At 41.9% G+C, this 23,574-nt stretch overlaps 1 protein-coding gene across 2 annotated transcripts; it reads left to right on the plus strand.

The window, feature by feature from the left end:
* The first annotated feature begins 8,956 nt into the window (after positions 1-8,956).
* Positions 8,957-21,360, plus strand: htr5ab (5-hydroxytryptamine (serotonin) receptor 5A, genome duplicate b). 2 transcript variants are annotated; one of them, XM_028569692.1, is made up of 3 exons: positions 8,957-9,007; positions 12,864-13,644; positions 19,940-21,360. In XM_028569692.1, the coding sequence occupies exons 2-3, from the start codon at positions 12,937-12,939 to the stop codon at positions 20,270-20,272; spliced, it is 1,041 nt and encodes a 346-aa protein (XP_028425493.1). In that variant the 5' UTR covers positions 8,957-9,007; positions 12,864-12,936; the 3' UTR covers positions 20,273-21,360. The 2 variants fall into 2 exon arrangements, with proteins under 2 accessions (XP_028425493.1, XP_028425492.1); XM_028569691.1 differs by lacking the exon at positions 8,957-9,007 and adding an exon at positions 9,420-9,771.
* Positions 21,361-23,574: the final 2,214 nt, after the last annotated feature.

The following is a 23,574-nucleotide window of genomic DNA, read 5'->3' on the forward strand; positions in this document are numbered from 1 at the left end:
TAAAGTGCCAAGTCTATGACCAAAATTATAGTCTGGCAACTGCACGGTGACAATGTGACAATGGAGCGGGAGATTGGTCGGAGAATCGGTGCAGCGGGTGCGGTATTACATTCAATTTATCGCACCGTTGTGACGAAAAGAGAGCTGAGCCAGAAGGCAAAGCTCTCGATCTACCGGTCAGTTTTCCTTCCTACCCTCACCTATGGTCATGAAGGCTGGGTCATGACCGAAAGAACGAGATCCAGGGTACAAGCGGCCGAAATCAGGAGGGTGGCTGGCGTCTCCCTTAGAGATAGGGTGAGAAGCTCAGTCATCCGTGAGGAGCTCGGAGTAGAGCCGCTGCTCCTTTGCGTCGAAAGGAGCCAGTTGAGGTGGTTCGGGCATCTGGTAAGGATGCCCCCTGGGCGCCTCCCTAGGGAGGTGTTCCAGGCACGTCCAGCTGGGAGGAGGCCTCGGGGAAGACCCAGGACTAGGTGGAGGGATTATATCTCCAACCTGGCCTGGGAACGCCTCGGGATCCCCCAGTCGGAGCTGGTTAATGTTGCTCGGGAAAGGGAAGTTTGGGGTTCCCTGCTGGAGCTGCTCCCCCCGCGACCCGACACCGGATAAGCGGACGAAGATGGATGGAACTGCACGGAGATGCCAAGCCAAGAAATAGTCCAGCAAATAACCTCCCATAAAATCACAGTTTGATATTTTTACACACAAACGAGATATAACGTCACAATTAGTGAGCTTTGGTTGGCGGATTTATTTACTTTCTGACCAAGCTAGGCTAGCTGTTTCCCCCTATTCCTAGTCTTTGTGCTATGCTAAGCTAACAATCTACTGGCCATTTAGGTTCATATTCAGCCTTCAGATATGAGAGTGGCATAAGTCTTCTCATCTAACTCTCAGCAGAAGGCAAATCATTTTCCTAAAAAACTACTAATTTAGCTGTTGTCACAAACCTTTTTACATATTAGCATGATAAGCAGATGACCATCAGTAAGGAGAACTGGCACTTAGCATTTCATATGTAATTTTGATGTAAAGAACAGTACAGCTAGCTGCCACATAAACCCATTGCTTTGAGTTGAGGTATTTCTCAAACTGTTGGCCGAACAACAGGTGTGTGGATAAAATGTGACTGTGATGTCAGTGGTTCTCAAACTTTTCTCAATAATGTACCCCCCTTTGAAATATTTTTTAGTCACGTACCCCCTGACGAGTGCAAAGCATTTTTTGGTAGAAAAAAAGGCTATATAAAGAGGTACATTACAGCTCTGTACCATTAGTGTCTGATTTACTTAACAAGCTTGTAACTGACACACACTTAAATGTTACTTCAGAGGTTTAGAATCCATAAATTAATTTTATGAATTATGCATAACTGATAGATTTAAAATTAACATTTCTAAAAGGAATATCACGTACCCCCTGCAGTACTCCAAAGTACCCCTAGGGGTACACGGACACCCATTTGAGAAACACTGATCTATGTGTTTCATTAAGAAGCCATTCTTACAGGGAAATAATTATCAAAATGGGCTGTGTGAGCATCACAATCATGTTTACATCCCTCAAGCCAATATATAATATTACCCTCTAGGCAACCCCTCAAAACAGCGACAATAACCTACAGGTAAATATACCTCAAAAGTAAATCAACCTATAACACTCACAAAACTCTAAACGGAGTATTCATATTTCACCACTTTGCAAATCAACAGTGCAATGGCATCTTATTTCACATGCTATCAACCAAATAAAAAGAAGCTCAGCAAAAAAAAATTAACAGCAGAATAAAGGAATATTTTAGAGAAGAATTAGCAGCCAGTAGTATCAACATTGTTTCCCACAACTTCCCACACCCTGTTTCTAGCTTTAGCAAAAACACACTGATATACCCACTGTATGATACCTGCCCAGCACCAAACGGGATGCAAAGCTTGCAAATAGCTGGTTAATATAATAGAGGATTTAGCAGCTAAAGAGATTGATATTTTTCTCAGGAGTTGGTGGAGACCAAAACAGAACTAAAAAGAGAGTGAATTGTTACATTCCCAAGGTGGGCAAAAAGATGACTTTAAATGAATGCTAATGTTGCTTTGTGTCTGGTAGATGTGTAAATAAGCAACTTTTTGCTGACTTGTTCGCCATGTCCACTTTATAAACTGATAAACTGAAATGGCCCAGAAATAAGATAATAATGACAGCAACTCAAGTTGTTTGTCTAAACTTACTTGAAGAAATGTACCTGACATTGATGTTTTCACAAGTGTTCCTACTCCTACAGTACGTCTCATACATACTGTTTGATGTTTATATCAACAGCTTTATGCTCTTTCCCACTGAAAGTTTTTGTTAAATGCTGGTTTCTGATTGGGCAGGAAAACGTCTTTGACAAGGCCAAAGTTAGCTTTATTTATTAAATCATGATGAGAATATTTCTGACTGAACTGAATTTGTTTTTTCAACTCTAAGTAAAATGCATTTCCACTAAATGCTTAATTTGTTTTTACATATTAAAAAAATAATTTGAATGTCAGGGGGAAAATGACTACAGCTGAAATCTGTTTATGAGTATTGCTAATACAGTAGTATGAGCAGATGTTATTTTCGTAATAGTGCTGCAAGCTGTGTCAGTGTGGCATGGCGTTTAATTTAAAATTCAATATTGTTAGATCAAATGAGGATCACAATATAAATGACTGAGGTGATCAAACTATTGACATCCAGTAATTTCCAGGATCAAAACCTCAGCTCCAGTTAGACTGAGGAAGAAGACACTTTACTAAATTAGATGTGTCAATATGCAAGAAACATCCCCTGGATGCACTGGGACGCATTCTCAGTGATGCGACATGGGGTCATCAGGTGTTTCAGGTCTGGCAACATCAGACACCCTCTCCCATGCGACATAGGACAGTCTATCCTCATTGTTTGGTGTCTAGCAGTGGATCAATTTCAAGTATCTGACTCATTGTACCCCAAAGGTCCAGGGTTTCTGATTGCGGCAAATTACAGATTAAAGGGCCCTTCATACTGTTACACAAGTGCTCCCAACACGACTGGTGTCTGAGGTGAAATGTGATTCACAAGTATGGGGTGTAGTGTGTGTTAGAATGTGTGTGTTGTCAGTGGGCAGCAGCCTCCCCGCACTATTTATTTTTAACTGAGTGAGGTGAGAGGAGGATTGGAGCAAAGCGGCAAAGGCGACAGACACATGAAAAGGGAGGAAATGGACATGCCCTGAAAGCAAATGTATGTACATGCATGTGTCTTTGCTACTGAACGCAGATGTTACAAAATGATGATACAACCTCATGGTGTGAATTCAAAAGGGCTTCCTGGCTGCAGCAGAGCATAATTAGATGGATTATTGTAATTCTAAATCACACTTCCTATTGTTGCACTTGAAAATGTTAATGCCAATTTAAAGAAATATGAAGCCTTGACCTATTTTACCTTGGCCGGTCCCTAGGAGCAGTAGATGGATGGATCCTCTCAGAGTTTCCCGGCATATGACCTTGAGTGCTTTATTAATTTCCTTATTTTTTTAGGGCAACACCTCAGGCTATTCACCTAAAAGACGAGTCAGGGGATCACTTGAGGCGTAAGATCTGAAATTAGACAATTTCCAGTCAAAAAGACTTTAACAGTTCATTAACTGTTTCAATTAAAAATTCTTGTTGGAGAATAATTAAATCAAAATTATTAAATTAGCTTTTTGTTTCATGTGTAAGCTACTCTTTTTAATTATTCAAAGGATAGTAGTTAAGGTATTTAGTGGCTGGAGTCTTGTTAACATCATATTAGAATTGTTTTAACATTGAAATTGGCTACAAACATTTAAATGAAGAAAGAGGCAATCCTTACCTGACTGATATGCTGTAGATGCATACTTAATTATTTAAAAATAACAATATAAATTGACAGATATCATCAACAACCAGAAGGGGAAACAATGATTTTCTTCCCTCGAAAATTAATTTTTAAAGATAAAAGCATCTCTGGGTCAAATTCCCCAACTTTGTTTGTTTGCTTGTGTAAGAAGTCATACATAAATAAGTGTTGAAAGACACAGGGCCCTATCTTGCAATCAGCGCAATTGCCTTTGTACACCGACGCATGTATCATTCCTATTTTTCACTCGACGCACAGCAGACTTTTCCCTCAACAGATTCACGTCGGTAAATTAGGGAATGTATTTGCGCTGCAGGGGACGGTTCAGCGAAAAGAGGAGACGTGTTCCGGCGCAAACGTTCCCTGGTGCTATTTTGCAGTTTCAGAAAACAATTCCGCCATAGACCAGGAAAAACCTGGTCTAAAGTCAGTGGTGCTAGTCTAAAGTCAGTAGCGCGTTATTCAGATGCTATTTTAGGGGCATGCATGCTTGGCCATAATGTAGCGTGTGCACAACGCGCATACACTTCTCTCATCTAAACGGACGCAGCCGTTCCCATTTTTGCAAACCATACATAATTACAAAGAAAAATATTACTGAAAATGCGCTTCAGGTGTTTGGATAGATGAGGAGGCACTTTACAGTACAGTCCTCAAAAAGTTGCAGCATTCTTTGTGGCTTGTTGTGTTTTACACAACATTTCCATGAATCATGGATGTGTTGATGACATAAATGAGGAAATATTATAGGACTTAAGGAGACGTGATGTTGAACTACGGTGGGATTGGACACTCTGGTGGAATCTGGTCCTGGAGTAATGCGCGATGCGCTCCTGGTGGAGCAGGTGGACGGAGATGGAGTGGGGGGAGGAGGAAGGGGCACAACAGGAGCAGCAGGTGCGTTTGGAAGCCCACGCTCCATGGCTGCAGCAATCCTCTCCAGACTTGACGAGATGCGCCCGAGAGGCCGCAGCAACATTGCCACCCGGTCTAGACGGGCATTTATTACTTTGCTGCATCTCAGACAGCTCCCGCTGGCGTGCGTCAGGCAAATCCGCCGTCATAATAGCAATCCGCCATGGAACAAGAGCGCCTGCTCTTAAAGGGAATGTGAGATGACACTCTGATTGGTTATTTTCACGTTACGCCCAAACCACACCTAGCTACTTCAGACCAACCCATTTAAGATTTGCGTTGGGCGCAAGACTCATTTATCCCGCCGTTATAATAGCAACAACGGCCGAGATCCACCCACAAAGCTACTTGCGTTTTGCGTTTCATGCCCCGTCACCGTCACTGCTGCCGCCGTTAGTGGAACGGCAAGGTGGGTGCTGCCCGCCGAGCCTCATGACAGCGCTGCCGTAGGTGGAGCTGGATCCGGGGCTTGGAGAGGCGCAGACCGCAGCCTGCGGGGCGCCGTCTCCTTGAGCCGACACCTCGGTGCCGCCGTTGTGGCCGAAGCGGCGCTCTCTAGGAGGTGTGTTACCGCATCCCCTCCACAACCTACAGCCCGTGGCTGCCCCAGCCTCAGCGGGGAACAGCCTAGATTAGCGGTCATGGCGGATACAGCAGAGCTAGCGGTTATGCTAGCAAAAAACGTGATTGTTCAGCGCCGCGGCCACCTAGGTGGTACACTGGTACGCGCGGTCAGTGAGCGAGCATGGACCTGGTTTTGGGGAGACGGCAGTGTGGGCTTCCGTCGGCCAGGCTCTGCCGCCGTAAAGGGGCCGCGGTCCATTTCCCTGGTTAGAATGCTACTCGGCATTCGCACAGGTCAAGAACAAGAACCTAGCGGTGGGCAGGGAGCCTGTTGGCTGCGGAGGAGAGAAAGAGGAGAAAGCTGCCGGTGGTGCTCCTCTCCTGAGACGGAGAAAGTTGCTGTAACGGGACTCCGCTGTTACAAGCTTCAGTCCTCCCAACGGGGAAGAAGGAGAGCCGGGAAGGGAACCGTCTTTGGGGAATCAAGTCAGCGGACTCGTGCCCGACAGCATGCCCGCCAAAGGGGTCCCCTTCCCGGCCGTATGGGTCCCGCCGCAGGCGGTAACCTTACCTTACTCGACTGTCCGCTCGGCTGCCATCGTCTGCTGCTTCAGTTCCTCCGGCGGTAAGCGACCGCAGAACTGCCGGTGGCCGGCGGGGTGCCAGCGGGCCGGTGACACGATGTAGCCGGTCGGTGGTCGGTACACGCCGGACACCACTGTTCTTCGAAGTCTTCAAAACTGCTTGTCGCTGAAGAAAAAATGGGAGCAGATCTCTGGTCGCGCCACTGTAATATACAGTATCTGCGGACATAAGAGAGGCCCATGCGGGGCACAGGGCGCAAAAGAAAATCTTCACGACTGCGCATGGACGAAGGGATAAACCCAATAGCTATAGCTCTTAGAGGGCGAAGCCTATACGAAATAGAACAACACCATTACACTCTATAATAAGCCAAAGACTTGCTGCAATCATTGGCATGCACACTGTACCTGAGGTCATTGTCACTTTGAGTCAACCTTGACAAATGTTTTTTGAGCATATAATACAAGTTGTGAGCATCGTTCATGTGCAGGAAATTCTGCTATCTGTTTACTCTGCCAACAGACCATCAAAGAGGACCTCCACTGCTCCATCTTCACAATTTATTGAATCTTTCCTTTTCCTTTATCTACTGGGCTAGTGCTGCTTGCCTCAGCACATCACAGCCTAACACCTTGCCTGTCTGAACCTACTCCTGCCTCACCAGCTACTGACACACACTGATGCTCTAATTAGGTGTGGGTGGTACAGTGCAGACAGATATTAACTGTCAGGGACGCATGACAGTAAGGACATTATCAACCTTGTCGGCAGAATTTATTGTCATGGGATTGTATGGGATATCCTCCTGCAGCAAATACTTTTAAAATGTGAAATTAATAAATGTGAAAGTGTGTAACAAACTCTCCAAATGACCCAATCAATCATGACACTGCTTCAACAGGGCAGCTTAGGTTTTAGCATGTACAACATGTTCGCATAGAGCAAACAGAGGGTGCTCTAATACGAAGTCCTATGATTCTCTGCGCTTAACATTTAATCACTCATTGCACAAATACTGCAGGTCAGACACACCGCTAATTTATGTAGTAGGTTGACCAGCAAAGTCCATGATCCAAGACCACATCACATTTTTCTCTCTGGTCTTTTTCCAGGACCTGGGACATGAAGTTGTAGTTGCTGACAGTGTTAAATCCTGGTAGTAACAGGAATAATTGATGACTGGCTATTTATGGGGATGAGACCAGCCTGGCGGGACAAGGTCAGAGATGTGATTTACAGCAATGTTCCAATAAAAAATGAGAATAAAAAGACCCCTTTTCCTCAGACAAGGGAACAGAGCAGTTCGTTAGTATGAGTATGGTGAGTCACAGCTGCTCCAAACAGTACACAGTGTGATTTTTCCAGTGACACAGAGGTAAATGTTAAGCTTGATTGGTGCTCACACATTTTTTTTTGTAAAAACAAGACTACACTGCATGATATGATCCCTTACCGTGTTTTCATCTAAGCCTTTACTGCAGTAGCCTGACGTTGTCATACTCAGATTCTAGTCAGAATATGAGTCTGATACTGCTCCGTTGGGCTATGATTATGGTGCATGTTTCCTTAACCAGGAAAGATGCCTCTTGGATAGACCTACAACCAATCAGAGCAACGGAGTATGTGACGTATGTCGTAGGAAGGATGGCAAAAAAAAATCTTTCCAATCGACAAATGCCTTGATCGCGGTTCTCCGTTCCTCTTTTAAAATGAATGCACTGTCCTTATCTTCTATAACAGACGCGATGGCGGAATCTACACATCTCAATTCTCCAGCGGCAGCCATCTTTGTTGTAAACAAATTCAACCCAAGCGCTCTTTGGTGACGTGGTTGATTACGTTACTGTTGATAATCTGTCCATCATTGCATAAAGCTTGCCCTGACAATTTGATTGGTCCAAACAGCTCTGGTTCGAGCGTAGTTGCTCCCCAATGGATCAAGTCCAGACCGAATTTGCCGACATCAAATATTGTGGGCGGGGCTAAATTCGGTGGGCATGCAGGCTAATACTGCAATACTATCTGCAGAACAGGTAAACAGCTCGAAGCACAATTGTCATCTGTCTTAACAAGGAGTACTTTGCAGTGACACTTTAAGTCGGTTGCACTAATGCCTTCATAGCCCTGGAATTAGTAAGACACCATTTCTCAAAGCAAGGTATACAGCAGCAACTGCACGAGCAACTGAAAAGCTGATTCAGCCTCACCTGTTAAAGGGGGGAGGAGGGATAGCAGTGGGAGGGGTCAGGAGTGCAGGGTCCTCAAATTTTTCCCTTGAACAGGGGATAAACGGCAATTGTGCCTGTACTTGTGTGCAGCTGCATATTTCATGGTTAGTTACCAAGGCAAACTCATCCTCTTTCAGCAGGTGTTTCGAACAAATCCCATGGATTTCAGTGTTAGCACAAGCAACAATTGGATAAACACATATCGTACTCTCCAAGGTTGCTGGAGTTAAGGACATGGAAGGTGTGATGTAACATTTACACTGCAGTAGCATCTACAAAGCCAAGTACATGCAGTGATTTAACTTGGGACTTAATGCAGGTTATTTTGGCACAAGCAGGCTTTTATTTTCCACGGAGGTAATAAACAAGCCTCCCATGGTGCTGGCTAAGGTCTGAAACCACAACTTTTACTTGAGTTCTCATTCATCATCAGTTACTATAGGGTCCATGGTGTGTCTGTGATACTAAACAGTGAATTTATAGTCAGGGCATTGCTCTGTACTGTTGCTGTATTAGATTAAAGAACAGTTGGAAATCAGTTACATTAACAGTCACTGGTGCACTGGGGGAAACACTGCAAAAGTGTGAAAAGTAGTAGTATTTAATGACTATATTTTAATCTTAACATGGGTTTGGAACTGTTTCACCATAAATGCATCACATCTTTCTGTACTCTGTTGCCCTTGTCCGTCAGACAGCCTGAGTCCGCCACTGCCACAGTAACAGCCTGACAGTATAAAGTCTGATAGGAATCACAGTAGCTATTCTGGATTATCCTCCCTTGTATCCACTCCTAGTCTATAGCTCCAGGCCGGTTGCTGGTGAAGGTAATTCATTCTAATAAGCAAGATGGAACACATTAAAAAAAGATTGTTAATTGATACATGGTTTGCTAAAAAGTCACAGTGTTCTTTTCCTGTAAGGAGAGTTACTGCAGCAGACAATAATGATTTAATTAAATGAATCATCCTAGGTCGTGTCCAACTGGGAATTCCAAATAAAACCCAATTGGGAGAAACTTGATTACAAGTTGTAGCCTACAGACTTGCGACTTGAATCACTTTGTGCGAAATACGCATTATTCTGCGGGATATGGGAGAAATGTCAGGGGAGTTGGTCGCGTGGAAGTATCATCCATCATAAATCAGCAGGATCCGTGTCTCCTCCAGCAACCTCTGATCACTGCGGAATGAGACTAATTAGAACAGAGCGAATGTTTTCTGAGAAGCACGAACAGTCCGAAAACACAGAGGCATCGTCTTCCTCCACAACGCATATCTATGTAAAGACAGCAGTTAACTTGCGCGAAGTGCACGCAAAAAAGCACACGAACACACAAATCTATCACATGCCGAGAAAACGCAGTGTTTATCATGTGAATTGGACTCAGTTCCCCCTTCCGACCACTGTGTGGTTCATTCCAGCGGCTTTGTATCTTTAGTACGAGGTGCGTTTCTGCTGCCATCAACACACTGAGCCAGGCGGTTCGATCACTCCGCTGACACGCCAGCGAAGTGAATTTCGATGGAGAGGTTAAGACCGAGCAGAGATATTCTCGTGCAGGACTGTTTTATGCCGAACTGTTAATGGGGTGAGTTATTTCCGTTTATAAATCGTTTCATCTTCTAACAATTGAAATAGCTTTTTTTTCTAGAATATGAATCAAAAGTGAGGTTGTGTTGTTGAGATTTTGTGTAACAAATGTTTCGGTTGATAATCATCTGTAACCAGAGTCAAGTGCAGACAGGAAACATCATGGGACACGTTAGCTCCACAGGGATTAATATTGATATGGTAAAGTTATTATTCTGGAGAGAAAGTCTCTCAGAAACTGTGGATTTCAATGAATAATGCACATTTGACTGTTTCTTTTTTCTACCTAGTAAGAAGAGCATGCTTTAAATATCTTACATTACATTGTTTTGAAAACATGTTCCACCAAATCAAAGATAAAGTGCTGAATAGTCTACACAACAGGAATACACACAAGTTAAAGGTTAGCCTTACTGCTGCCTTACTATTTAAGTAAATAATAAATAGCAGTAAGTAAAGGCCTATGACATACGCCAGAGGACACATCTATATACATTCCCTTCCTTTCTGCTATAAATGTCAGCCCTCAGACGCCTCAGAGGGCTAATCGTGTGCGTACAACCGTTTCAGAATGGAGAGCTATACACAAAGAGAATACACTTCACACTCTGGCAGTTTCAATCATGAGGTTGTGACAGTGTGTTCGGACACAAGGATGAAATTAAATTGAGATGTCAAAGTACTTTTTACCTGAATCTGCAGCTGGCTGCCTTCAATGTTTTGTTAGAAATTGTTTGTTTTTTTATCAGCAGGCTGATTGCATAGAAGGGGAAAACAAAAATAATCATGGATTAGGAACAGAAACTAAAGTCGAATGTGTGTACAATTTGCAAATCGCCATTCTTTTGCTGATAAAATTACAGAAATAATTGCAGCGAAGAAAACCTAATTTCAAAAGCAGGCAAAACACATGAATCTAAGTTTGTGTACAATGGCTTGATCTCCACAGCCTTGGGTGCAGTGTGGCCTTCTTGTAAAGTATTGTGAAGCTCAGAAAGAATTGAAGTTACTGATTTGCTCATTTTTAAATGATAATGAAATATATGTGGTCTGGAAATATCTCCCTGCTGCAGCTCAGTAAGCAACATGAAAATTATTCTCTGGTATAACTATCATTTTCCCGTCTCTTCTCCTAATGTAAAAGCATATGACCTTAGGTAATGAGATGTTAATCGCCCTCTGTCTCTGTTTAATTTCTCACAGTTAACTAAAATCCCCACAAGGCTCTCGAGCAAATATGTCCAGTGAATCAGCTGTCATTTGCAAGTCTCAAGACAGAGTGACTGACTTGAATTGACACTTAACCCACACAGCTGTCTAAAAAACACCCTAAAGTATAGACTTAAATGTGTTCAGATATTGTCCTTTGACGTCAGTGAACAGGATTCCTGTCTTCCTGTCTGTCAGTGTCTCCCCCCTTACTCCTCTCACATATGCATATATACATTTGCATGCGTCTTTCTGGGTCTTTTCTTGCAAAAAAATCCACACTTATTCAAGAAAACGTTTGATTGATTTATTCATCAGAATAATGCTTCAGTAATAGAGCCTAAAGTAATGATATTGGCAAACAGCCACACAAATATGATTGTATTGATTAAATCCTGCAATTTGAATCAAATTCAATTAGGGACAATTATTTCAAAGTGCATTATATGCATTAGCCCCACTCATTATGGACACTTGCAAAAACCTGAGCAAGACATCCAGATCCCCTCATTACAATGTCAGGAGACATGCAAAATGAATGATTATATTTAATATTCAGGGTTGTGGGGAAAAAAGCCACTTTAAAGATGAAATTCTGTGTGGTAAAACACTGGGTCAAGGTTAGAAACTGTGATCTGTATTTTTAAAAGGCCTGGGAGGATTGTTAGAAGCAAGAGCAGATTGTAGGAATAGCTTAAGGAGGATGAGTATTTCAATCTGATCTATGAATAAGAAATTGTAATTAATAATTCAAATTAATATCTTATGAGATTGTGAAATCAGGCACATCTGAATATGTTTTGCAAAGTATGATTGATGGCATCATTATCGAAATTATGCTTCCGTGAGTCAGATGTATTCTAGACAGAAATTATGGATTTCTAATGTTTGACAAATACTTTTGTGTAGTTTTCATTTAAAGTTTGTACATACAATAGTCACTCAAATCATATAACGGAAACTGGAAACAGAATTTTGGGGTAAATAAAGTTGTTTGAATTGAATTTTGAATTGAATAATAGTTGATTTATGTAGCTGTGCTACTGGTGATTAAATTGGTCTACTCATTTAAACTGTATATAGCAGTTTTAAGTTGTAAAAATCAATACCAAACTTTACAACATCCAGCTGACAGACAGTGTACATGGTTGGTGATTTGAGATTCATTGTTCATGCACTGTTGAACCTTGTGTAGTGTAGACTTTGCATCTTGCTGAGCCTCTCCTGTATTGAGAGAACTGGCATGTAAAATATTTTCTTCTTGAAAATCTGAAACAAAAACAATCCTATGTTAATACAGTGTGTGTCTCCAACAGACTCTCCTATTTATAGTGTAAAAAGATGCTACTCTTAAACACTTAAAACATATACTTACATATACTAACAGAGGGATCTCTCTATTGGATACAAAAGGGAGATATTCCCAAATGAGTGTACAATAAAGACCCCACTTAAAACTCATCCTTGCAACAGAGGTCTGACTTTGATGCAAATCAAAGGACAGCAGTGGGATAATGAAACTGAATATATATGGTCTTTTCCAAACCCTGACATGTCCCAGAGTACTTTTGAGCCTTATCAACAGCAGATGAAATTGCACTTGAAAGTTGTAGGCAGGTTGCTTGACCGCTGTTAGAGACTCAAGTGCTTTTTACTATTGTGAGCAAATCACTTAAGTACCTCTCTTGTGAATGACACAGTGATGTACACTAGTGCATTTACACAATGGTGCTAAGCTAGCCGTAAAAGAGTATTGCATCTTCAAACTTTAACATATATTGTTGAATTTCATAGAATGTTCGTTGATACAACAGGTTTTCGGATGTGGGAGATTTGTACATATAAAATTCACATTAAAAAAATTCTCTCTCACAACTGCAGAATGCATCGACTTACTGCAGAAACGGTCCCTGAATCGCCTTGGCCCTTGGCTGCAGGGCTGTGAGCAGTTACCATGACATATCCCAACACCAGCATACTGACAGCCAACTTCAGTGAAGCTTTGGACGCCCATGACTCCGGGGGAAACATCTACAGGCCTTTTTCTGTTTTCAGCGTGCTCACTCTTACGTTACTGGCAATGCTGGTGGTGGCCACCTTCGTGTGGAACTTGCTGGTGCTGGTGACCATCCTGAGGGTGAGGACATTTCACCGGGTGCCCCACAACCTTGTGGCTTCCATGGCCATCTCCGACGTGATGGTGGCTGCCCTGGTCATGCCGCTCAGCCTTGTCCATGAGCTGAACGGCAGGCTGTGGAAACTGGGCCGCGTGCTGTGCCAGGTGTGGATCTCCTTCGACGTGCTCTGCTGCACAGCCAGCATCTGGAACGTGACGGCCATCGCGCTGGACCGCTACTGGTCCATCACCAGGCACCTAGAGTACACGCTCAAGACGCGCAAAAAGATCTCAAATGTGATGATCGCACTCACGTGGCTGCTGTCGTCCATCATTTCCCTGTCGCCGCTTTTCGGCTGGGGGGAGACCTACACAGAGGGGATGAAGTGCCAAGTGAGCCAGGAGCCATCCTACACAATCTTCTCCACCTTCGGAGCATTTTACCTGCCGCTTTGTGTGGTGCTGTTTGTTTATTGGAAGATCTACAAGGCTGCCAAGTTTCGGATTGGCTCCCGCAAGACCAACACAATAACGCCCATGGCTGAGGTGATTATTCATTTTCCTTTTCCGTTTTCTTAAAATAACCCTTCAATCTTTATAAGTCATATTATCCGTATCCTCCCCCTTGTCAAGGTAATGGGTAATACATGTTAAAACCAGTCAGAGAGCTAGAATAAGCTGTATGTGAGTCAGTAAGTTTGGTTGACAGCACTTTGTAACGCTCATTTTGAGATGCTGTTATGGAGGTAATATGCCACAGCCAGCAGTTCACTTGACATGGTGTCACACAAACGTTCTGAGAGAGACATGGAGATAGAGATTCACCTTGTACAGGTCAGCTGTAAAGTTGGGAATAAAAGGCGTCAAGATCCAGGTTAGCACACTTATTTACACAATGGGCTACCAAAATAATTTCAAGACATGTCTTCGAAGACTACAGCTCATGTCCGACCTTACATTGGAAACTGCCGTGTAGATGGTACTACATATGACGTAGCAACAGGCAACATTCAGAGTGCAGGAGGGGGGAGACAGCCAGCCAATGAGAGTAAATGAAGTGATGGAGAGCAGGAGTGTTGACAATGCGGGAATGAGAAGCATAATGCCCCAAACAAATGCCCAGCATCAGAAACTGTGTGAAGAGTGTAGCGAATGTGGAGAAAAAAGGGCCATTGGGGGAGAAATCAGTAATCGAAGTCACTTCTACTAAGGAGATTGAGGAAAACCTAGCAGTAAGTAAAGGAAACCAGGGCAATGCAGAGCATTGGACAGAATAAATAAATATAGGGCACACTCCAGTTAGGTTCAGAAACCTTGTCCATTCTAGGCTGTTGCATTGTAATTTCTCAGTCAACAAGACAGGAAATATCAGAGCACATACATGACGGACACTATGGCCTGTCAAAAAGCAGAGAGAGGCAAAGGAAACTGTGTTGTGGCCTAAACTATCTGCTGATATTAATCACGTAGTGGAAACTTGCTAGCCTAGAAATCTAGACGCACCCTAGTGGCAGAAAATTTATTTTGCAGCCAAAGTCAGTCTAGGCACTCTCCGTTGACTTGCGAGCTGGAAAAACCAAATTTTGGTCAGGCCAATCACATCGTGTATAGTCGGTGGATGGGCTTATGGTTGCTGCTGCTGGGAACAGCGGTCTTCTAGAATACTTGGAGTTAAGCTTTTCTTTGAGAAAAGCACAAAGAACTGCACAGAAATCATTCTTAAAAAAGGAAGATGTGTTCGGAGTTTTGCCGACTGGATACGGCAAAAGTTTAATCTATTAACTAGCTTCGCTACCTTCTTCGTTGCTCTGCCTGGTTGTAGCGCTATCCTATTACGTGCAGAGGGAATTTGAAAGACAACCGTTTATCCCGCCCCTCGGATTGAGCCCTGTCAATGGTGAGTTCCCAGACCCTACATCTTGATGTGGGTCTGGCTTGTCAGGCGTACACAGCTGAAAGAGCCACGACAACCTACACCTCTGCCAGAACGACCGTGGTAACAGATAGACACACAGACATACACTCACCTAAAGGATTATTAGGAACACCTGTTAAATTTCTCGTTTATGCAATTATCTAATCAACCAATCACATGGCAGCTGCATCAATGCATTTAGCGGTGTGGTCCTGGTCCAGACAATCTCCTGAACTCTAAACTAAATGTCAGAATAGGAAAGAAAGGTGATCTAAGCAACTTTGAGCGTGGCATGGTTGTTGGTGCCAGACGGGCTGGTCTGAGTATTTCCCAATCTGCTCAGTTACTGGGATTGTCACGCACAACCATTTCTAGGGTTTACAAAGAATGGTCTGAAAAAGGAAAAACATCCACTATGCAGCAGTCCTGGGGGGGGCAAAAATGCCTTGTGGATGCTAAAGGTCAGAGGAGAATGGGCCGAGTGATTCAAGCTGATAGAAGATACATTTTGACTCGAATAACCACTTGTTACAACCGAGGTATGCAGTAAAGCATTTGTGAAGCCACAACACGCACAACCTTGAGGCGGATTGGCTACACCAGCAGAAGACCCCACCGGGTACAACTCATCTCCACTAAAAATAGGAAAATGAGGCTACAATTTGCACAAACTCACCAAAATTGGACAGTTGATGACTGGAAACATGTTGCCTGGTCTGATGAGTCTCGATTTCTGTTGAGACAGTCAGATGGTAGAGTCAGAATTTGACATAAACAGAATGAGAACATGGATCCGTCATGCCTTGTTACCACTGTGCAGGCTGGTGGTGGGGGTGTAATGGTGTGGGAGATCCCTTTCGCCTTCAGAACTGCCTTCATTCTTTGTGTCATGGATTCAACAAGGTGCTGGAAGCATTCTTTAGAAATGTTGGCCCATATTGATAGGATAGGGTCAAACATGGTGTTAGTATGGTGTTCCTAATAGTCCTTTAGGTGAGTGTATGTAAGTAAGAGGCAATCACTACATTGTGACATCAGGCTATTACTCATGTAACTTGGAAATCTTGCACCTGCCTACTACCACAACAGACTAGGTTGTGGGGTCACTAAAATAAAACAAAATACACAAGTGATACCTTGAATTACTTTTGCAGGCTTTTAGGGTTGGTCCCATGGGTTAGGGGTTAGGGTTAAGGGTTAAGATTGATTTTGCCAGTGCATCTGCAGGTTTTTCCCAAAATCATCAGTTTGGATAGCTGTAAATGCGTATTGCCTCTGGACAGCACATACCCGAGAGAGAGAAAGACAAAGAGAGGGAGAGAAAGTGTGTGTGTGTGTGTGTGTGTGTGTGTGTGTGTGAGAGAGAGAGAGCTACTGGTACAAACGCACTATGGAACACAGTTTCTGGTGAAAGAATGTCATGGTTGATAAGGTGATAGACTTTCTTTTATTCCTAATGGTGGTGGATATAGGTCCCGTAGCGGGTTTTGTGCCCATATGATTTCCGTTTCAGTTTCAGTTTGGATGACTTGCGAAGCCCGCGTCCGCAGTCCAAGTGCTCAGTCATGGCGTGCAGCAGAGAGGAAAGACAGATGGGCCAATATAGACGAGAAGCGAGAGTTCACTGGGAGGAAGATGCTGGAAAATAAATTAATTCATATCAATTTTGATTTTGAATGCATAATTTTAATAAACCACATGTTCCGAATACATAAACTGTCGGCCAGCAGTTTATTTGACACCCCTCCTATATCTATGATGAATATTTCTCCTTCCTCTCCTTCTCGACTGGCTGCTGCACTGACCCGCAAATATTAGTTGATGTGCAATTATTTATCATTCTGGCTGATGAGCTATTCAACAGCTATCAGGGAAACATAAGTATCTGATATATGAGCATACGTACAAATGATTGCAGCAATCCTGCTCATCACCACCAGCTTCTTAATGTGCGTAGGCAGAAGGTACAAGGCTATAAATACCACCTCCAGCATCTTAATCGGCCACTGTGCCTTCCTGGCTGTGGCATTTCTCTAATCAGCAGACGCAAAGGGCTAGACCTATTCCGCAAGCAATCTATTCAATCAAGCAATTTTTCCCGTGAAAATTGAATCTAAACCCACTTTTCACCTGCCCTTATGGTGGGTACTGCAATATGTAAAGCCCCCAAAACACCTCAGGGATAGAGATTATGCCGCTTTTAAACATTTCAGTGCAGATGCCTCTTTATTTCACATATACAAAAGCTTCTTATAAAAATCACTTGGCAAACATCCACAGAATGGAGAGATGTTCCAAAGAAAATACACAGTGAAGGCTTTTTATCATTTATGTGATGAATGTACTTTGAAATTCCCCCCAAATCATCAAGATACCCCTTAGTTATGCAAGTGTGACATCAGTTGGCCCGAAATTCGAGGAGGAACAATCGTTGAATAAATTAGCCCGCTCTTTAATTGCTTCGGTAGACCAAGTTTATGTCAAGTTTCATTACACAGGCAATCACTCTTGTAGCTATAGTAATTTAATGGAATATGTTTTATTAGTCATTTTGCTTTCCACAGACATACCCGCAGCTTATGGTTGTATTATACGTGTTTCATTACCCAGCCAAAGTTTATTCTCATCATTTTCCAGTGTACACTGAAGAGTTGGGGCACAGAGCCCGGCAAAGTGTCTGCATGGAGTTGTGATGTGAGCGATTACATCCACATCCAAGCTAATAAACCTGCACTCATCCATCAACAACACCCACTCAAAGACATTAAGACATACACACACATACGTACACATGACACCAGAAATAGAGTAGTAAGATGCACAGATTCTTGGCCCAGATGCACAAATAACTCAACACCGCAGTACCCGAAGCCATAAAATTCAGCCTATAGTTTAAGAAAACAGTTAATGTCACTGTAAATAGGAAAAGTCACTGATGCTAAAACAATGATAAATTAACAATCTATCTCTATAATAACTTCAAAACTGTCTAGCTTCTTGACTAAATTACCTGAGAGAGTACTGAGAGTACTGGTTGTACACTTATACCCTTTTTAACATAATAAAGAAGTGAAACATTCTTAAGAAGATTTAAAAAAAGATCCATATCTGCAGATAGGTCGCTGTCCTCATCAGAGAAAAGTCAATCACAAAGTATGTGTACGCTGTCATGTAAATTCAGCACAAATTGATGCGTACACAGCAAGAATGACAAATAGTGGTTTACTGGGACTTAGATGCTGTAACTATTTCTTTTCTGGGCCAGTAACCTCCTGGAGTCTCTGCAAACAAAATGTAACTTTAGGGAACTTTTGTGGCTTAGGACAGAGCCAGACTGGCTGTTTCTCACTGCTTCCAGTCTATATGCTGAGCTAAGCTAACCATCTCCTCTATTTAGCTTCATAATTTGGGTTTGTTAACACTAGGAGGAGAGTAGGATGACCGCTTCATAAAAACTTAGCTCTCAGGTTGCTGAGAAAGATAAGTTCTTCATATAACCTATTTAATGATTGGAAACAAGATTTTGTTTTCAGTGAGTCATTTAAAGGGAGTATCACCTTCTTAGTGTGAAGGTACATCATAACTTCATTACTGATCCACTGTTTAAAAGGAGGATATTCAGTTAAGTGCCCATTTTAGCAACTGCACAAACTAATGTTGGTGTCTTAAACCATCCACTGAATTTGAAACCAATCCTTTCCAACAGCACTATGCTTTTAACCTCTGGCCTCTGCTGTAAATGGACTTGCTTAATTAATTTTATCAGTTATAGGCATAGACTGTTAATATTAATGGACAACGCATCCAGTTCGGGGAAGTGCAAATGCAGAAGTGCCTTAAACCCGCATTCTATCTGAATTCCAGCAGGGGGCGACACGTGCGGTTGCAAAAGGAGGTCGGTTTCTGTAGAAGTCACTTGATTTATTACATTTTCAAACATTTTCATAATGAGTTTATGGTCTCAATCGCTAGTTTTAAGTCTTCTGCAATACAGAATAATTTTTTTGAATTATGGTCTCGTTGATTTAAAAATCGGCGATAAAGCAGGGGGTGTTTTAGGGCGTGGCTATGATGTGATTACCGGTGAAAGTGTGTAACGTAACGTAGAGTGTAAGCAGCTCCTCCCTCTTGTCTAAAATTGTGACATCTGCAACCAGGATGTCTGCGCCCGTAACGGCAAATTTGACGACGGATAGCAGGTCTCCACAAACCAGTGGGTGACATCACACATGCACTGTCCATTAATATGCAGTCTATGGTTATAGGCCCCGCTGACCCGTATTGATTCAACTAAAATTTACTCCAGAGTTCTCCATCCCGGTGCAGGTCCTTGTTTAAATGTTGTACAGAACACAACCGTTTAGAGTTTAGAGTGTGCTTTACTTCTGACACATTCAGATGCTGTTAGGTTGCTGAACCACATGGGCAACTTCACCTGATAAGCAAAAACAAGCCAGCCTTGAGCTGTACTAGGCAACAATAAAGAGAAGTCAGCAGATTAATGTTGACATTTTCTTTGTCTTTTTCCCAGCTGTGTATATTTGTGAAATGGCACAAAATTGGCTGCTGGAAAATGAAGATTAAGACACTGCTCTGGCTTTATGCTGCATGTGTGTGTGTGTGTGTGTGTGTGTGTGTGTGTGTGTGTGTGTGTGTGTGTGTGTGTGTGTGTGTGTGTGTGTGTGTGTGTGTGTGTGTGTGTGTGTGTGTGTGTGTGTGTGTTTTCGGTGTGTATAATGAAATAAGCCTTTGCTTGTTGATCCACCTGTTGATTCACACATGTATAATGCATCTATTGTTGAGCAGACAAAATGGACTTTATTGTTGAAGATATTGCTTTTCCAATTCTAATGCTAACCCGGTTTATCTGATGAATTAATGAATCAGTGGAGAAACTGATGTATTCTCTGATCGGCTCCTTCCCAGGTAAAGGACGAAACACATCAGCCGCAGATGGTGTTTACTGTGCGCCATGCCACCGTAACCTTCCAGACAGACGGGGACACATGGCGCGAGCAGAAGGAGAAAAAGGCAGCGCTGATGGTAGGCATTTTGATCGGCGTGTTTGTACTTTGCTGGATCCCCTTCTTCATCACCGAGCTCATCGTCCCGCTGTGCTCCTGTGACATCCCGCCCATCTGGAAGAGCATCTTCCTGTGGCTGGGATACTCCAACTCCTTCTTTAATCCGCTCATATACACCGCCTTTAATAAGAACTACAACAATGCCCTGAGGAACCTCTTCTCCCGGCAGCGCTGAGCCACTCAGCACCCTCGGCAGACACACTACACCAGCATGCATGTGTTACTCCTCCAGACAGAGAAGGACTAAACTGTCTATATCCATCACTCAGTCATCCTTCAGATGGATGATAACCAGAGACAATGTCTGAAAAAACTGTCTTTATGAATTTGTTGTTTCTTTTCATGTTTTGTGTTGTCTATTACCATGCTGAGGTTACCTCACAGCTGGACTGAGATAAGTCACTGAGCTACTGTATCAACAGAGAGAAATCCATTGGTTGTGTCGTGGCAGTACTGGATACAGTGCTGTCTACATGTTGGTTTCCTTCTGCCGTTTCAGGTTTGTTAGGGAGGAAGCCATGTTAACTCCCTTGTAAACAGTTTCAGCATCATATGTGAAGCTGCTGGGAATAATTTAAAACAAAGCTGGAAGAAATTCTTCAAAAGAATATTTTAAAATGGTACACAAGTAACCTCATAAATAATAAACCAAGAACAAACTGGATTCTTTTCTAAACTACACAACAAAATCATCATAATCGAAGGGGACGTTTCAAACAAAAAAGTGGATTTGATTATAGAAAACAAGGATTAGCTGACCTGAAATCCCACCTGTAAAGATACCTCCACCTTATAGCTAGGTAGACATTCCCTGGCTAGACAACTCCCTGGCTTCACATGCAATTTATTCATACACACTTGAAGATAAATGTACAATCTCTCCTCTGATGCCGAATATCTATAGATTGCACCAATTTTTTTTGCACATACACCTACACACTCCCATGCCTTTTTTAAAGCAGTGAAATAGCAGAACAAGTTAGTATTTCCATCATATTTGCATAGATGCATTGTTGAGGAACTGCAGCCATGAATTATTATATCTCACTCCAGATAAATAAAGTAGATACACAAGATGTATGGACTTGTATAAAGCTATTCAAAGCATTATCTCAACAATAGATTCTGTAGCCTGACAGGTCATTAAATGGGAAAATAAAAAATAGTATTGCTTAATTGTAGAGAGAAGCTAAAGTGCTGAGACAATGATGTTTTAAAATGTTTGGCTATATTAGTTATATATTAGAAGGGGGAGTTATGGGAGTAAGAGAAGCTAATGCTAACCAATACAAATATTACTAATGGGCTCAGCGCACAAAACCTGTGCTTCAGTTGGTCTAATGATATTTTTTATATGACTCCCCTGTTTCCTGCACACATTGCCACTTTCTATTGAAAGTGTTCAGTAAGTGAACCTTTATTTTAGTGTGTAATATACTGTTATGTGAGGAATCAAGCATGAGAAATTGATCCCCAGCAAATCGTTGTGCTATATGTTAGTGTGAATTTTTTTAACAAGTGCATCTAATGTTGCCAGTCCAGTGAAAATTATGTATCTCCATATTTGGTGGTTTTGAATTCTTATGATAAATTAATGATTACATGTTAAGAAAATATAATAGCTAAATAAACCTTTTACATTTATAGTCAACCTGCTAACTTTAGCATGCACAAATTGACAATACTAACATGTTAATGTTTAGCAGGTTTAATGTTTATATTAATGTTCGAACATCTCAGTTTAGTGTGTTAACATGCTAATGTAAACATGTTAATTAGCACTACACACAAAGTGCAGCTGATGCAGGTATTTGGTCATAAACAACTAATTAAAACTTTGACTTTATGATGGCGCTAGATGAACAGTAAGGGGATCGCCAGTTATTACACATCATCTGGATGGGGACATGAACGTATGTAACAATTCCATGGCAATTCCTTTCGAGACATTTCACTGAAAAAACACCAATGCTGCTAGAGAAAAAGTCAGGGGATCACCAAAGTCATTGGGATTTGTCCCCTGGGCTCCATGGATATCATAGCAATTTTCATGCCAAACTATCTAATAGTTTTTGAGATATTTCAGTTTGGACCAAAGCGACTGATCAACTGACGACCGACTGATGCTAATGTTAAAAACGTACAGACCTCAAATGACAGTTTATGAGTAAGAGTAGTTTATCATTTCATATTAACTATATATATATATATATATATATATAGTTATACATATGTATAATCAAGTTGAATAGTAGTAGTAATATATCATGATGAAGAAACATAAATATATGTGAAAATAAAATTAGCGCACTAATTGCAATGATGGTTCTAATAGTACAATATTCTGTGGTAAATAATAAAATGCATGGACTATAGACAGAAACAGAAATCCATTTAAACATGGTAAACTAAAAGACAGTACTGGTGAAACTGAACTGTCTTTTCTTAGCACTTCTTTCACCGCATGACTTGCTGGATGACTTGAGTCAATGCAGGGTTCTCTTATTCAAATGACTTCTCACTACTCTCCAGATTGCCCTAGGATGGTTTCTTATTCACCCGTTGCCCCTCTTTGGTCTTGGTCTGTGTGGCGACGCAGCTCAGGTAATGCAAAGTGTTGCAGAAATATGTTGTTTACCATCAATCTCTGTTTCCATTTTCATGTTCAAAAGAGGTAAAAAAAAAAATCATAATAATGTCAACAATTGCCTTCTTCAGAAATCCATACTTGTATTCATACCTAAAAAAACCAGACATAAAAGTAGTGGAATTTTGAATGGTCCATCATGTGTAATGTGTCAGTGTTTTTTTTATGTTTTCTTCCACAAAAGCCAAACTTGACAAAAAGCTTGGCACTTTGACAAGAAAGCAAATGAAAGTAAGAGCTTTTCAGGTTGAGCCACGAGGCATACTGCTAGATATTTGCTAACAGTTGGCTAGAGAGAGAGAGAGAGAGAGAAAGAAAGACAGACAGACAGACACACACACACACACACACACACACACACACACACACACGCAAAATAATGAATGAAAGGGAGAAAGAATAATTTGTATGATCATTATTTCCCGATTACTGGAGGTCATTTTATAAACAAGCATTGGCGTTTCCTCTTTCCCCATGGTGCCACTGCCAACACGCACATTTCAGAGCCAAGAGTGAGCCTGCTCCTGTTCAAAGGAGTACATCCATCCATGTTTTCAGGAAAGACAGCATGGAAATGCTGCTTGGCTACACTGACTTAGGATCAGAACCAGATGCTTCTGAGCTACTGAGTATTACAGAAATAGCTGCAACAAGCAGCCTTATGACACATGTACAGTGATAGAATATACTCTGTCACCACACTACACATAAAAATATGACAACAAATAGAATATGTGGCAAAATACAGACACTTGTGAGGGTTTTATTAATGTAAAAATGTTATTACATGTTTTAACACTTCAAACAGCACCTATTGTATGCATATCTGC

Source organism: Perca flavescens, chromosome 22 (genome assembly GCF_004354835.1).
Source record: "Perca flavescens isolate YP-PL-M2 chromosome 22, PFLA_1.0, whole genome shotgun sequence".
NCBI classification, from domain to species: Eukaryota; Metazoa; Chordata; class Actinopteri; order Perciformes; family Percidae; genus Perca; species Perca flavescens.